A 17344-nucleotide genomic window follows, 5' to 3' on the forward strand; every position below is an offset into this window, starting at 1 on the left:
TGAATTACTTGAATCCCCTTTTAAAGTAAAAGTAGTTTTAATTTTAATACATTTACAATTAATGTTTAAAGTACTAGCTTGTTTTCTAATTTTTAATGTATTAATTTTGGGAGTAAGAGTAGAAAATTATAAGAAATAATTTATTATTTGCTTATATTCATTATTCATTAAATATATTTATATTTCTTATACTTCTGTGTTCTATCAGTAATATAATTAACATACTATTTATTATAATTAATTTGATACTAATTAGAACTATTCAATCTAATAATTATTCAATTTAATAGTTATAACTAAGTCATTTTTATACCTGGTATAAAACTTCGATTGTGTTCCCATAACCCCATTCCTTAGAAAACGCCACTGTTAACCATTTGGTGTCATCCCCTTCTGACCTTTATTCATATATCAATTTTGCTTTTTCATGGATGGGCTCTTACATTCATTTCAAGGGGTAGCAAGTGATTTTGTCTAACCAAATTACTTAATCAAATAATAATAGAAAAGAACAAAATATTTGAGAACCATATTCACCACGAAAAACATGTTGTAGAAATTCAACTCACATCTTTTATTAAAGGTTCTCATCTGACAAATATTAGTAAAGCAGCCCATTAAACTGTAAATAACTTTTTAAGTACAAAAATAGGCAGGTGATTTTATAATCTAAAAAAAGATTTTACATTTTCTTAAAAAAACGACTACCACTCTCCCTAAAAAACGTCGTTTAATTTTATTAACATAAATCCAAAATGTTAGCACCATTTATATGCACAGTAAGACCAATAACTTGAAATTTATCATTTCTATCTTTAGTAAATCAATCTTTTCCATTTTTTGTCAATTATTTTCCGACTTTCAAAAATTGAAAAATAAGTGTAAAATTTAATTAAGCTGCTCTTGTTTTCACCCAGTAAATATCATGGTGTCTAACAGAAACCGCATAGAAATAAAACATCAACCTTGTTTTTTACACAAGGGTTCCATAGAACAGCACTTGTAAAAAAGGGGTTTCATTGCTAAAAAGGTTTTGAAAACCGGTGAAGTTGAGGTCTTAAAGCACTGGCAATATGCATAGTCATGCATACAGTGAGAGCAGGCCTGCGCTTACAACCCAGGCTGTGGTCCAGTCCAAGGTCTAGTTTACGATACCATCCTGCTTACACGAAGCCTCCTTGAATCCCCCACTGGAAAGAATACCGCTTTCTTCTAATTCTCACTGCATTTTGCTTTTATCTAATAAACTAAAAGAGTGGTTAATCTTTTTATATCCACAATGAATGATGAGAATTCTATCAAAATCATTCAACCTTGCACTGGAGTTTGCCATTGGTATTGCATTAGTTAATTAACTTTTATTAATCATCTTGATCTCTCTTCATCATGCCCCCAAATGTAGTGTTAAATGAAGAACAAGAAACAAAACCCAAGAGCATCTCATTTACTCATAAATTAAAAACTATTTTTGTATTCCTTCCCATCCCAATTAAAATGATTCTAAAAACAAACAAAAATGATCCAACACTGTTTTCTAATTATTAATGTAATATGCTTGATAAGAGAATATTTAGGATACACAAAAGCATGAAGAATCAGAAAAATATCAATCATAATGCTATTGCCTTACAACCTGTAATAATGTTATTTTCTTCCTTTTTTCTATACTTACTTTCCAAACATAGTTGAGATCATATTAGATGTAAGTTTGTATCCTTTTTTCCCCCACTTCACATGTCACAATCATCATTTCTCCATGTTATTAAAGGCTCCTTGTAAAAAAATTTTAATGGACGTTTCATCATATAATTTAACAAATTCCTTAATATGTTGGTCATTAACAGATGGACACACTGAATGTGTTTTTTGAATGAATTAACACAGGACTTCCAACACTTATTTTTACATCTGAACTGTATTCAATGTAGGGCTTAGGCAGGGCCTGAAAAAAAGGCAAAATCTCATAAATACCCAAAGAAAATGTAGGATATGTGTTTCAACAGGTCAGATAGCCGATCAGTTCTCTTTATGGGTCCTATCACATTAACCATAAACTGTTTATTAAGGGGAAATAAGGAAAAGTCACTATCACCCACTCCAAGGACAGATAAAACTATCCTACAACCATTAACCATCTTTCTCCACACAAAAATTTTGAACAAGAGGCATAGATCCCAAAGAAAGGCTAACATATTCAACTGAAGTTTTGAATTCTCATGAGACCAACTTGAGATACAACCAACAAGGTAAAAAATTTAATGATACATGGCAAAAGATGAATATTCTTTAAACTTGGACAAAGCCAGTAGCAAAATGTACAAAGGACACTGAAAATTTTATATAAAATAAAATGACCAAAAATTTATGAAGATGTTCAAACTCAGTTGTAAACCAAAGAAATGTAATTATACAGGTGAGGTAACACTTTTCACACAGGGATCAGCTGAGACTTAAAAAAAATGAAACAGTATTACTTGAAATAAACAAAGATGTATTCCTGAAACTTAAAACCTTGTTCATCAAAAGCAATTTTCTTACAAAGATAATGATGAAATGGGAATTCAGTCAGACTTGGGAAAGAGTACAGTCTATATTATTAAAATGAATATAAACTTTCTATAAGACAAAGAACCTTTAACAGAAAAGTAAAAGGACTAGCATTGAAGGCTGACAGTTGTAGACTGACATGCTTTCGGGAAAGCATCACCAAGGAGGAAAACAGGTCGTCTACTGCTAGATGATAAAAACTGTTGGAGAGTATCCTTCTCCAGTATTAAAAAAGGTGAGCTAGAAGTATATATTTTCATAGGTTTTTCCCTTCTATTCTTTCAAAAAGGAATCAATGATTAGCACATGTTGGACACATTACAAGGAGGTTAACAAGTAAGCTTTGCACAACAGGTTAAAAGCGAATGATCAGAGAAACCTGCATTTTGCTGATTGGGGAAAACTGGTGAATATACAAGCACAACCCGGAAATGCCTAGGTAGAGTGGTGGTGGCCTGTGAATAGTGAGAGCAGGTTAATGTAGTGTAAAGTGTTTTAATTATAAAGATGGCCATGTGTTTGAGTGAAGAAATGACCAGGATGTGGGAAAACTTTGGGGAAGACAATTGGCTTTTAAAAGTCCATACACTTTGACACAAAAATTCAATTTGTAGATTGAATGAAAACTAAATTCAAGTATTAATTGCAGTATTGTTTTTAATGGCGAGAAGTAAGTAAAAGGTTAATGTACATCAACAGAAGACTTTTAAATAAATTGGGACAACCCAAACAGCAAATACATCATTAAAATAATTTTTTATATGTGAAAAATGTCTATAATATAGTGTAGGAAAACTACAGGGCATTTAGAATTCTATATTGAAAACATACACTCAAATATATACATACATACCCATCCCAAAGTATCAATACTGGTTTTCTTAGAATGGTGGGACAGTGGATGATTTTAATTTTCTTTTTGTTTATTATATCTTTTGGGGGGTTTTCAAAGAAATATGTATTTCTTATGTAATTTTTTTTTTAAAGATTTTATTTATTTATTTGACAGAGAGAGACACAGCGAGAGCGGGAACACAAGCAGGGGGAGGGGGAGAGGGAGAAGCAGGCTCCCCGCAGAGCAGGGAGCCCAATGTGAGACTTGATCCCAGGACCCTGGGATCATGACCTGAGCCGAAGGCAGTCGCTTAACCGACTGAGCCACCCAGGCGCCCAATTTTTTTACATTAATAAACACTTACATGCTAAAAAGAGTTATAAAAATTAAAGGGAGCAAACCAGGAAGTCTGTAAAATCATGATTCAGCGCTAATGTATTTACAATTTAAAGGATTTAACTGATTTATATGAAAAACAGTAAGATTCTAATGGGACGCCTGGGTGGCTCCCATAGTCGTTAAGCATCTGCCTTCAGCTCAGGTCATGACCCCAGGGTCCTCGGATCGAGCCCGGCATCGGGCTCCCTGCTCAGCAGGAAGCCTTCTTCTCCTTCTCCCACTCCCCCTGCTTGTGTTCCTGCTCTCTCTCTCTCTGTCAAATAAATAAATATTAAAAAAAGAAAAAAGAAAAACACTAAGATCCTAATAATAAATGAACAAAGCGAAAGAAGAAACTAAAATATATAGAAAAATAGTATCAATAAACAAGTGCAAATAAGACAACATACTTATCCTCTTATTAAAGTGGAAAGGGTTTTAAAAAACCCACAATATTAATTAAATATGAATAGATACTCTCTCAAACCCCATCATACCTTTTAATCCAGTAGTTGTACTTCTGAAATTCTGGCCAAAAGAAATATTGCTAACTATGAAAAAAATACTCCTATCTACTGAAAAGCTTTCAGTAGAATATGTCCTTCACAATGTTCCTTGTACAAGAAAATAATGAAAATACAGCAGAATATTATTTGGGAATCCAAAACCAAGAAGCATCCAAACATTGAGACTGCTTCAAAAAGATCTCATCCATGCTGATACAGAATGATTTGCTAAAATGCAAGGCATGTAGTGATGTGAATAACTGGTCACTTAGGCAGGTCAAAGAATTACAAAAGGTTGGTACCAGTCATAAGGGACACAAAAGGAATGTCAGAGGCTATTTTATGTTGTGAAAATCTCATTCTTTTCATGGGACAAAGGTGATTTAGTAGCAAAAGAGGGATATTCCAGATGTGAAAATGAAAAAAAGGGCATAAAGATCAAGATGATGATTCAGATTCTTTTCCAAAAGAGCTTTGTACCATTTACCATTTCAATGTCTGCAGATGCTTACAATAAACTCTGTTATGTTCCTGACATTCCTAGATGCAGATCCACACAAATTTCAAATAAATAAAATTTGTATACACCACTTATTGCACTGCATGATGTTTTTAGGCCATTTTTAAGGAAATAAATCTGATTTCTACCACGAGAACTAATGAGAAAAACATAGTCACCTTGAATCCTTTTTGAACTAAGGCAGAATTAAATAAGAAAATTAAATGTCAGCATGCTATAACTACGTAAGAAAAACCTATCCATGGGGAAAAATCCACAGAAATATTATTAGTTCTCATTCATTCATCAACACATATAAATGGAACACCTACTACACACTCAGCACCGTGCTCAGCACCGAGAGATATAAATTGGTAAACACAACAGTCACTGGCTGTCCTGGAGCTTACATTCCAGTGGAGGGGAGACACACATTATTCAAATAAGCATATGCATGGGGGTGATGCCTCTTCCCCAACTTTTTTCCTTCATTTTTCTTGTTTACTATCAACCATGTTCACTTTAATAACCCTCATTTTAAATGACCGGACTTTTCTCACATTTTTAAGACAAATTAATTACATAAATTGGTCACTATTTATCTGGTTCATGTCCAATTCAAATATCCAGAAGAAAAAGATAGAAAGCTTTCCATTTATTATCTAAGTTCCATAAAAAGGTTCCTAGAGAAGGTCAGGACAATCTTTTTGTCATTTGCATAATGCAGCTATCATATCTTTTCAACTGCCCTGGAAGATCCCAGCCCTGGCCAGTAAATAAAGCTACTATCACTAAGTCTAAACACATTCAGGGAATAAATCAGAATAAAAACACTGACAACACAGACGTGTGAATAATAATTATAATTAACCCCTTCTAAAAGAAAAGGTATATGTAATAGTACATAATAGTAACAGTTTAACCCATTTTTTTTTTTTTTACTCAAAGCATAAAGCAGAGACAACACTTTATCCCAGGTTAACATGCAACTTAAAAAAAAAAAGTTAATATACATATTAAACATGGAAATTCACCAGTAAAACCTTACTTATTTTTCATTTCCCCCAAACATATCTTGACATAATTCCTTTATTTCTTAATAAACAAGGCCCTACCACTGGTCACCTGACCAATATCTTACATTTCTGGAGCTTGACAGTTTAGTGAGTTATGGACATAAAAACACTGTTATAAGTATAATGAAGTAACACATCTGCAAAGCAGCTGATAAGACTGCTTTACCAATGGAGAGGTCCCTATTCCAATCTGCCCATTCCCTCCCAACCTCTGCAAAAACAGAAATATTCTCCAGCCATCCATGAAGTTGTCTTGTCAAGAAAGACCTGAAACATTATTTCCCTAGGTGTCTAACACATCAGCAGCGATGAACTATAAAAGCACCCAAGTGCTCTAAGATCCTTACTTTTTGGAATATTCCTTGAGGGTAAAATTTTCTTATGATACAGAGAAACACAAGTTCAAAAAAAGATAAAGAGAGAAGACAGATTTTTCTGCCTCTTTGTGCATACAAAGCTTGACTCAAAAACTTTTATCATATTAGAAATTCCAATACAACAAACCTAAAAACTTTCAGAGGTTTTTCCTAATTCCTTCTTGTATTAAATGTGGCTTCAACTATGTCAATATACATAGAGCTCAATTTGCGAGGGGCAGTTATACAAATAGACTACTTGGAACACATTTTCATGTAGGCTTCTCTAGGAAAATACAATAAAGAAGGAAGACTATCTTCAAGAATTTGTTATATTTAAAATCAATACTGTTAGTAAGATGTATTTTAAGCACAAATTAAAATTAGTATACATTTTTCTCATCTCTAGCAACCAAAAGAGCCCTGCTTAGACATAATTAGAGCTTCCTCCTCAAGTGTTATCTTGAACTTAATTAACCCAGAAAAGATTTTTAAAAGTGCTCTGCAGGTATCACCTCCTCTCAAAAAAACCATAGAGGGACATAATCTAAGAAAAGGCTATCCAATCTAAATGACTAGTTCAAGCAAAAATAATTAGAGGAATTCTGTATATCACCAATGTAAGAGGTTTTGGAGAAGAGAATAGTATACAATTATTTAAAATCATGTACACATTTCACTTTGCATGCAAGATGATCTAAAATATAAACACAATGTAATTGTAAATCACTGAAAATACAGTCAAGTCTCTGCCCCCAGAATTTAGAGTCACACTCTATGGTCAGAAAAAAAGGAAGGGAGGGAGGGAGGGAAGAAGGGAAATATGAGAAACATAATAGGAGTCTATCAAATATTTTAGTTTGTAAGTAGAATCTAAACAAAGAGGAAGGATTTGGGCATGCACACACACAAAATGGATCAAGATCTAAACAATATGATCAAAATTAATAACCACTAAGTATGAGAAAAGAGGCTACTCTTAAATAAGCGATAAAGTTTCACTAAGGTTTTAAAACACACAATATAATTTTCTGTGTGTGAAAACTATTTTTTAAAAAACAGAAACAGGGTTCAGTTTTCTAGCCTCTACCTTAGCAAAAGGGCAACAGAATATTTTTATTAGGAAAAGAGAAAAAATGGTTTTGCTCATGTTTCCTAAACTATGGTTTGTTATCTAGGTTTCTTCTGTTTCTGTTTTTGTTTTTTTTTTACTCAAATAAAGCACAAACTGTGACTTAGAAATTCTCAGGGCTTTGTCACCAGTACACCAAGCACATATAATACCATAGAAAACACATATACTTTATTAGATGGACTTAAAATCCCACACAAATTAATTTTAGGCACTTCTTGGGTATAGACTATGGGAATCTTCTTTCAAAGAACAACATATCTAGCAGGCAAGACCACAGAGTTTAGTTTTAAGAACAATACATAACGACTAGACAACTGATTTAAAAAAATAAATAATTAACCCAACTGTATCCTGTTACAATTTCTTCACAATTCCACACACCACTTTAGGGTTTAATAGAAACAGTAATTTTTTTTTAGCATCCAAAGTCTAAAATTTTTTTTTCCTTTATTTCACCAATATGGTCTTGAAACTATCACACATTGAGGGAGCATGAGATAGAAGTTCTATTTTTGTATAGGGTGAACTTTAAATCGTACTTTCTATATTGTATCTACATCTATACAGATTCAACACATGATGGCTGACTTTGATGTCTTTTAAAGCCTATTTCAACAGGTTTATTTTGCAAAGATAGGCTTCTCATTACTAATTCCTTTAGACATCTAATGTTTATTTGTGTTCTTTACGTAACTATGAGGAAAAAAATAGAATGTGGGCAATGGTTTTAAGGATGTCTTTGGGGTAAACACTACATATAAATTTGGTTTGGCATCTTCTTCTAACTCAAGTTGTTTGCACAGGTATCCTCCAAAACGCAATCCATTGTTGGTAATGGGAAGATAAAATACACGTAACTTCATCCCTTCCATGCCTAACTAGCAGCTTAAGGAGCTGGCAAAGTCTAGGTAGTTCTGTTATCTTTCTGAATCTACTTTTCAGCATATGAAGCTAAAACTAAGAAACATTAATATGTTAAATATAGTATAAAGGATTTTACTACTGGCATTTATTTTTTTATTTTTATTTTTTTTAAAGATTTTGTTTATTTATTTGAGACAGAGAGAATGAGAGACAGAGAGCATGAGAGGGAGGAGCAGACTCCCTGCCGAGCAGGAAGCCCGATGCGGGACTCGATCCCGGGACTCCAGGATCATGACCTGAGCCGAAGGCAGTCGCTTAACCAACTGAGCCACCCAGGCGCCCACTACTGGCATTTATATGCTGTATATACAGCAAGCCAGTCTTCTGATGTACTCAACAACCCTGACAATACTCTCTAATGAGCAAAGTACAAATTGATAAATCAAGCCAGTGGTGGGGAGATAGCAAAGAACTAGAGAACCTACTTAGAAACTGGTGGTTTGGGGAATGATGGCTTTAAGGCAAAGTTTAGAATACCTCCAGGATTGAGTAACATACCTTCACTGATGGTGAATGAAGATACAGGGGAGCAAGGGATGGCTGAGCTATGGGAAAGCTGATCTGCAGCAAGAAGTTCTAGATATTTGGACAGTTGGGAGGTGTCAAAGATAAGTCATGCAAAGAAACCTTGTCTCTACCCAGCTTTGAAAGAGGGACTGATGACAGGATACAACTGGGTAACAGAGAAGATGACCCCAAAGTCCACAGAAAAATCTGGGATGTGCTGTTATCCTCTAGATACAAAGTAGAACACACTACAGATACATTCCCAAAAATGCCTGCAGAGAAAACTAGAAATCTAGTTGTTTACAGTTTTTCTATTTACACTAATATAAACAGATTTTGAGGTTGTCTGTACTGTATGTGGTTGCTGTGGTCACAGCAAGAAATGTAAAGTGCCTACAAGAGAGAGGACAACAGAATCCCATTTCTAGGCATCTTAATTCTATACACTGAGACAAAAAAGAAAAGAATATCTCAGGGACTTCCTGCCTTTCCTCAAGCTCCCTGTACTTTTCTCTAACTACCTACTAGGCACTTCTTAAAGGCCAGAAAACAAACTCTTCTATTTCACACCACACTTCTAAAATCACTTTATCTGCATTAAAAGTGCCAGCCAGCAGTGCTAAAGCACTTTTTTTTATTAAGGCAAAATGTCATATCCCATACCCACTTTCCCCTGCCCCCCAAACCACCTGCCTTCACTGTATTCTTTGCCCATTATAAGAGCCAAAGAAGATAGAACTGAAAACTTTCTAACTAGACTCCTCAATATAATGTGTAAGAAATACTTTATAAATGCTATTATCACAAAATTAAACATATTTAAATGCTTATAGCATATGGTTACTTTTACCAAGATATCAAGAATAATTATATGACTTTCAAAATTAATATCAAACAAGGATATTCAAATCCAGCCACATGTACAGAGGTATGAAGCTTTGTTCTTTTCAAAGGTGAGCACAATGACTCTAAACAAGATGGTTGTTTACACCCAAAAGTAGCATATTAAAAACCAAAAGCACTGCCCTTTGCTTACTTCTATTTAAACTGCATATAAATTGCCAGTATGACTACTCATGAGACTCTCCATCATATTTGGAAATAATACTGTTAAAATTATCTTGATGTATATTCATACATGAATTAAGATTTTTTTGTCATGGTAATTTTGGTTTTATGTACAAGCGTATAGGTACAACCTTATTTCTAATGTTTAGCCTAGAAGGTAGAATGTAACAAAAAATCATGTTTTGTAAATGTGGTATAAGATTTCATGCATTCTCATGATGCCATGTCAGTCACCTACCACACTAAACCAACTGTAACAATGTAGTGCATGCTTTAAACATCCAGCTAAGGATAAATTTTAGCCAACACCCTGACAAGAAGGGCAGGTGCTGGTATAGCACTGAACTGATGTGGCAGCAACCCACAGGACTAAGCCATGACTATTCAAACGAAAAGATAAAAAGGGTAAAAGATGTGAATTTGCTGGACTACTTCACAGAATATTTATCTCTGATGAAAATGCAACATCTGCAAAATAGATTTGGGTTTTTAAGGGAGTTTTTAATATAAAACAAGTAATTCCTAATAGTGATTTGAAAAAGTATGAGAACATATGAACAAATAAAACTTAGTAATTTAGAATTTACTTTTGTAAAAGCAAGTTGACAAATATTAAAATGTTATACTTGCATTATGAACACTGTAATATAAATATAAAACACAAAACATCCACTGTTAAACACTGACCTCCCATGCCTGACTTGGATTTAGATATTGAGTATATTTTACAGAAAGAAACTTTCAAAGTTTTGTCAATGCTTGTGGTATATACTATTATTCCTCATCAAAATCTGCATGAAATCTAAAAGGCTGGTATTAAAAGTAGTTATTTTTTTTCTTCAATATTCTAAAATATGCCAGTTTGGATCAGCCTTCAGATTTTCAGGGCATGAAACATATACAAAGAGAGTACCCAAAAATATGTTTGAACACATTTAGGATAAGTTTGTTTACAATTAAAACAGAAATACCTTCTACCTTCATATCTTTCCATTTTCAGTGAAAAAAAATATCCTAAGCAAACATAAGATATTTGGGGCCAAGTTACTTCTTTGTAAAAATAATGTATCATGTTGGTCAACTTTTATATCAAATTCTTAAAAGCATTAAAAAAAGTTTGTATTTTATAATCGTTAATGCATTCATGTGGTGTTAGGAAGATAAAAGAAAACATATAGAAACAAAAAATCTCAAACTATCCCAATTCTTAAAATGAGAAATTTTCAAATTAAGAAATAACCTTTGTTGTTTAAAAAATAAGCTTTTCATCTCAAACTCCCTTTAAATGATTGACATATAATTCAATACCTAAGAAGACTCTAGGTAAATTATTTGATTAATATTTATAGGGTGATACTTCTCTGGGTAGACATATTTTACACAACAGCTTCCCATTAATGTTGGAAAAAAAAAATCACTTGATAATTTTAATCACAATTAATGATTGATTAATGGATTAACAATTTTCTCATTTAGAGAATTTAGAAATTAGATGGCACAGATCCAATAAAGGAAACAATCTGGTAACTGCTCAACGTGAAATTCTGTCCATTCATAATACTAAGCCAAAAATCTGCAGAGACTCCACTCCGCTGGATTACATGTTTTCATGTATGTAATTTGATCAACAAAAAATAGGTACACACTGTTGAGCTTTCTTCTTTTTTTCTTTCTTTTTTTTTTTAAGAGCAGCTCAATGATTTGGGGGATTGGTCAGTACAATACACAAAACAAGGGGCAAAGCACAAAATGGCACTTAACACCAATGCCAGTACTCATCTCATTATGATTATTAACAAAGGATATTATTATTTTTTGTGTTATTTGTTTTTCCTTAGAACATAATCAAAGCCATAAACTTGAATTTGAGGTATATACACAATACATACACAACCTTATGCAAAATACTTTTCATAATTAACATTAATTGGAAACTGAGTATCTGTGCTGATTTGTATTTTGACTTAATGGAACACGAAGAGAATAACATTCAACTAGGGAGGGTTATACTGACAATAAAGCTCTTAAAGTGAAAAATGTCTTCCTCTCCCTTTGTACTTACCACAGGCTATACAGTGTCCTGAGAGGATTCATTATGAAAAAAATAGCAATCACAGCTTTAAAGACCTTGCTTTGGAAGGAACTAATGAGAAAGCAGATTGGAAAGTGAGACTTCATCTTTGTTTTCAAACAAGTGGTCTTAATTTTTCTTCTTATAGAAAAAAGTTTAAATCAGTTTATTATAAATATATCTAAACCATTAATTTTTGCAGCTTTCAGGTAAAGTCCAGCACTTCGTTTATACAAAGTCTGTGAGAAGAGGTCAGTAGAGATCATCTAATCTTAAGTCGTGACATCATCCATTCAAGTCCTTGGCATAATCTATAAAGAATATAAAATCATTTGATTAAATTCTCAACTAAAAAGCTATGAACAACAAACTGAAAGATATCATTTTTCATTTTCCTAAACAACAAAGATTAAAAAGTCAGTAATATTCAATGCTGGTGTTATTGTGGTGAAGCCATACTCTCATACACAGTAGTACATCCATGCTTTTCTGGTTTTGTTATGTCTTTAGTGCCTAGACCACTGCCTGACACATAAAAGGAGCTCAATAATTATATAATGAATATCCACGGAAAGTAATTTGGCAATATGTATCAAAAATATTTAAAATATCAATACCTTTTTTCTACTTCTAGAAAAGTATTCTAAAATAATAAGAGACAAGGACAGGTTGATATATGACTGTTCATCAAAGCATTTTTAATAGGTAAAAGTAAAATTTAAATACCTAGAAATAGAGAAAAAATTTAATATAGAACATTGATATCATGAAATAGTAAAAACTTCCTTTCAAAGACAATTTTATAGTATGATAAAATGCTCATGATATAAATGAAATAAAAGTGGCAGGATATTAAACTAAATATATAGTTGAGGTGGTAAAACAAAGTATACACATGTATGTTACATCTATATATTTTAAAAATTTGAAGGGAATAAAATCTCTTAATCACTAATACCAGTTACTAGTGAACAATGTGTAATTGAGAACAGCACAAAACACAGAAAAAGATGTTCACTATGATAATAAAACTAAATGTTTAGCGAGAGGAAAATGGTTGTACATATTATAACAAAATGAAAGAATGTTATAAAATATTAACTATTATCTATGAGGAGCTTTTATAGATATGATAAAATATACTACTATATTTAATTAAAAAACACCAGAACTCAGATTTTTGTGGAAGTATGAACCTAATAATGTAAAAGAAGAAGAAAAAGAAGAAAAGACAATGAGGTAAATAAATGGTTATCTTGGTGTTGGCTCATACTTTCCCTACTGTTAGTAGATTCCTTACTTTTAAACTACTGATAGGAAATGGTGCAAAATAATAAAAATAATAGGCAAATAAAGTAAGTCCAAACTGTTAAATGAACAGTAGTTACCTAACTGCAAACCAGAAACTGTGCTAAGCACTTAATACCCATTATCTTAATCTTTACAGATTAAAGGACCAGAACCCTTCCCATACTACACGAGGGAACCCAAGGCTTAAAAGACGCTAGCAAATGGGAGAGGTGGGAGTCAAAATGCCAACCAACCAATACTAAAACCTAGAGCTTAGATCAAGGTGGCTGGACTGCAGAAGGGAAACATTTTCTCCAAAACCAAATACTTCCACTTGATAACTACTGCAGAGGGAAGCCCACATAAACCAAAAATTAGAAAGATATAACATCATCCATTGATTTCCTCTTTTAAAAATGAAACTGCCATGGTTCGTATCTATCCTAACTAATGATATATTTCCACATAATTACTCCAAGTATTTAAGTCAAATCTTCTGCCAATCCTCCATGATCTTTGTTGTCAAATTTAGTATTAAAATCAGTGCTTTTGCTTAAAGACCTTTGGTAGACAAATATAACGTATAAAGATATACCTGTATCAACAAGTATTCAACTATTTGACAAAGAAATATGTAATAGATAAGATATTTTTACCTAAATGAGTATGTGGACAATGGGTATTATCTGTGACTTTTTTTTTTTAAACTATAAACATATTTACTTTTTTGAGGTTCTAATTATGTTCTATCAATCGTCTGTAATCAGGTAATAGGGCCTTCTATTTCACTAAGATTCAGCTTCATCTCCAGTTTACTTCTTTTTTCTCTGCTTTTAAATACATACATGAGGGATTCTAAATAGAGGTCTTAAATTTGGGGTTGAGGTTCTTCTGATATTAGGCAAGAGCAGAAGCTTGGGGCAGAAACAGATGAGGCAGCTGAAGTGGGAGAAATTCCCAAGACCATGGTGAAGGTGAACTAATACAATGAGTTACTAAAGCTATCTATCTCTGCCCTGAGCTTCTACCCTATCCTATACCTCAAATTTAAGACCTCTAATTAGAATCTTCATCTCCAATTTCATTATTTTTCAATCCTTTTAAATACACAGATCCACTGTATTTTGGAAAAACAACTACAATGAAAACCTTAACTTGCTCATCTCTTTCAGCTTTTAAACCTATTTCTAACCTCCTTTATTCCATCTCTCCTAATAGCGCTCTCTCCTTCTTCCTCATCCTTGACCTTATATTTGACAATGCTGACAACCACTTCTTTCTTGAAATTCTTTCATCTCTGGGCATTAGACTAGGGCAAAATTCTACTGCAGGCATCTACCTTTCTTTTCCAAACCAGGAACCTTCGTGCCAAACTCTCTCCAATTTCCCACCCCTTTTTTAAAGTGCAACAACCCCCTCTTGACAACACTAGTGGCAAAATGAGTATCCCCAAATTAGTCTCACACTTGAATCCTTTCCTAGTTCAGCTTCTTCATGGATAAAATGTAAATTAAAACCAGAAAGTCCAAAGGATTGTTATCACAACTAAATGATACACTGTATGGAAAGCACTCAAGGCACAGGACATTACAGTGTTAAGACCCACCACCAGTGCAAGAACTGTTTCTTAACTTGTCTAGCACTCCGTGGCACTCCCATTTCTCTGAATTCCTACAGCAATTCTATAATCTATTTGTTCATATGGATTAGTTCAGTATGTTTACACGTATTACGCACGTTTTATGTTTTATTCTTTACAGAACCAAGCTAAAAACTCTCTAATTACACATAAGGACTATGTCTCACATCTCTCCCTTACATTGTTTTATACATGGTAGCCTTAAATATTTATTGATTTTAAGAATACATGTTTCTAAAATAAAGACGTGTTTTCCAAAAGGAACTCTTACCCCTCGCCAGTAAGAGCACAGCATGCCTGGATATGCCACTGGTGATCTTTAATAGAAGTTAGTTTCAAAAACTGGGAGATTTCTGCTACAGTCATGCATTCTTTAACATCTTGTTTATTAGCAAAAATCAGCAATCCAGCTTTCCGTAGGTCCTACAGAAGCAAACAAAACTGTAAAGGCCAGTGCATTTTACTCAGAGATTTTCCAACTCAATTAACCGAATACTTTTGATCTTTTAACCTAGAATTCCTCAACCACTTGACATAAAAGCATCTTACAGCTCTTATGCTGATGGACAGTAAACTTAAAACTAAACATATTTTAAATAAACACTTCTATATTTGTATGGATTTACATATTTCTTATAGCCCTAAATAACATTTTTTTATGATCCTAAGTGCTATAGTTAACAGTCATATCTTCAAATACATATTTACCCCTCCCCCTAACCCAAAACTAGGTTTCCATGGCTAAGAGCTACTCTTTAGCATGGCAAGAGATTTTCAAAATTCTACCCCAATCTATTCTTTAGGTACCCATATCTAAAGCTAGTATCTTCCAGGTGCATAGGAAACAAACTAATTCATCATATACAATGTATACCTTAGGGCCTTAGAGTTTAATTCTCAGTTGGAAGGTGCTATCCTAAACCAATCCTATTCTTCTGAGACCTAGGTCCTCTATCTTTGTTCATGAAGATTTCTTAGATTTGAATATTCAATAGGGCCATTTTCATTAGCATTAAGTTTATCGTATTTCCCAATTAGACAGTAAGTTCTACCACTTCTAGGCTTTGCCTCTGAGGCAAATTCTTTAATTTTTCTGAATTTGTTCCAAACCAGGTTTGAACTGAGATCTTCCTGCTATAGCTGCTGCCCCTCATTTATAAAATCCTGAGACTACCACCTACCTCCTGGGGATGTAGTTTGAATGAATGAACTACTACATGAAAAACACCCCAGTTCAGTACCTGGCTTTGGGTAACAGTCCAGTAAATATTAGTTCACTTATTGCCCTCAAAATGAGGGTCATCTTTACCTTTCTGCATACCCCAAAGTGACTGGTTTAATGTTTTACTCACAAAGCAGGCAAATGGTTATTCATCTCCTTTTGCTCTAACCTACCCTTCCTTTTCCCATTTTTAAAGCCAGATACTTCCTTGATAATCTATTGAAAGTTATGGACCTTTTCCTCATAAAAATGTACATATGTATATATGCAAAAAAAGATTTACATATGATGTTAGGGTGTTAAAAGATACCCTGAAGTCCATTCATGGATCCTGAATTAAGAACCCATGATGGATGCACTCAACTGGTAGATTAAAATTCTGCATATGTATATATATATATATATATATATATACACACACACACACATATAAAGAGATACTGAGAAAACTAAGGTTTTAGTGCTGTGCTTGCAAATTTTCTCAACTGTGTTGAATGATACCATTCTTCTTAGGTATTTTTATAGGACATTTTGATTTCAATCATGTGTATATGTGTTTGAAACAAGAAAGTCTTTAGTATATACAAACTGACATTGCTCCACATTATTTTACTCTGTGAGAACAGTTTCAATAATCTCTTTGATTTTTTTTCTGGTGTCAATAAAAAATATAAGTAATAAATTTCTTATTTGGTTAAAAGGAGTTATGCGAAATGTTTTATATAACAGTCAAGATAGACTTTTAGTTACAGCGCCCTCTGCAGGATGGCAGCTATGCTACCACAGTTAATGACAGAGTTACCTGAAAAGCATGGTCAGAAAGGGATACTCTAGAATGTTAAGTTTTAAGATTTCACAATTTATTTTACCTATGTTCAGTTTACCTGTCTATATAAAAGGCAAAAAGTTGAAGAGATGGACTATAACCAGTACATCTAACTATAGTCATTATCAAGGATCAAATACTTCTTCTCCTACCCTAAATGGAAAACAGAACACGTATCAATAGTTGATATGTTGCTGAATCCCTGAGTAGGTGGATTTTCCATGGAATGGAATTCCTATCTTCCTATCTTCTAGGTTTCAGTATCTCTTGCTAGAGTATGCTGAAATCTTATATAGGTCAGGACTGCTAATGCTGGCATGTTCAAAGAGCACATTTCTGACATTAGAAATACCTGGTACAAGTTAAAAAACATCATTTATGCTATTTTATTTGCATGTAATCTATACTCATCACTCCTGGTGATGAAATTTGGAGAAGCCCCTAAGCTGAAAATTGGAAAACATA

General features: G+C 33.3%; 1 protein-coding gene across 3 annotated transcripts in view; it reads right to left on the reverse strand.

Moving 5' to 3' along the window:
• Nucleotides 1–1836: 1836 nt before the first annotated feature.
• ARL5A (ADP ribosylation factor like GTPase 5A) overlaps nt 1837–17344 on the reverse strand; it is a 34043-nt gene continuing 18535 nt past the window's right edge. For 2 of the 3 annotated variants that reach the window (XM_021702768.2, XM_021702767.2), the window contains 2 exons: nt 15103–15254; nt 11052–12213 (listed from right to left, as the gene is read on the reverse strand). In XM_021702768.2, coding sequence (XP_021558443.1) covers nt 12165–12213; nt 15103–15254 — 201 coding nt within the window. In that variant the 3' untranslated portion in view covers nt 11052–12164. Of the gene's footprint in view, nt 1943–11051; nt 12214–15102; nt 15255–17344 lie in introns of those variants that run through there. The other variant, XR_002481059.1, reaches the window with a different exon arrangement.

The sequence above is a fragment of the Neomonachus schauinslandi genome, chromosome 3, assembly GCF_002201575.2.
Source record: "Neomonachus schauinslandi chromosome 3, ASM220157v2, whole genome shotgun sequence".
Lineage (NCBI taxonomy): Eukaryota > Metazoa > Chordata > Mammalia > Carnivora > Phocidae > Neomonachus > Neomonachus schauinslandi.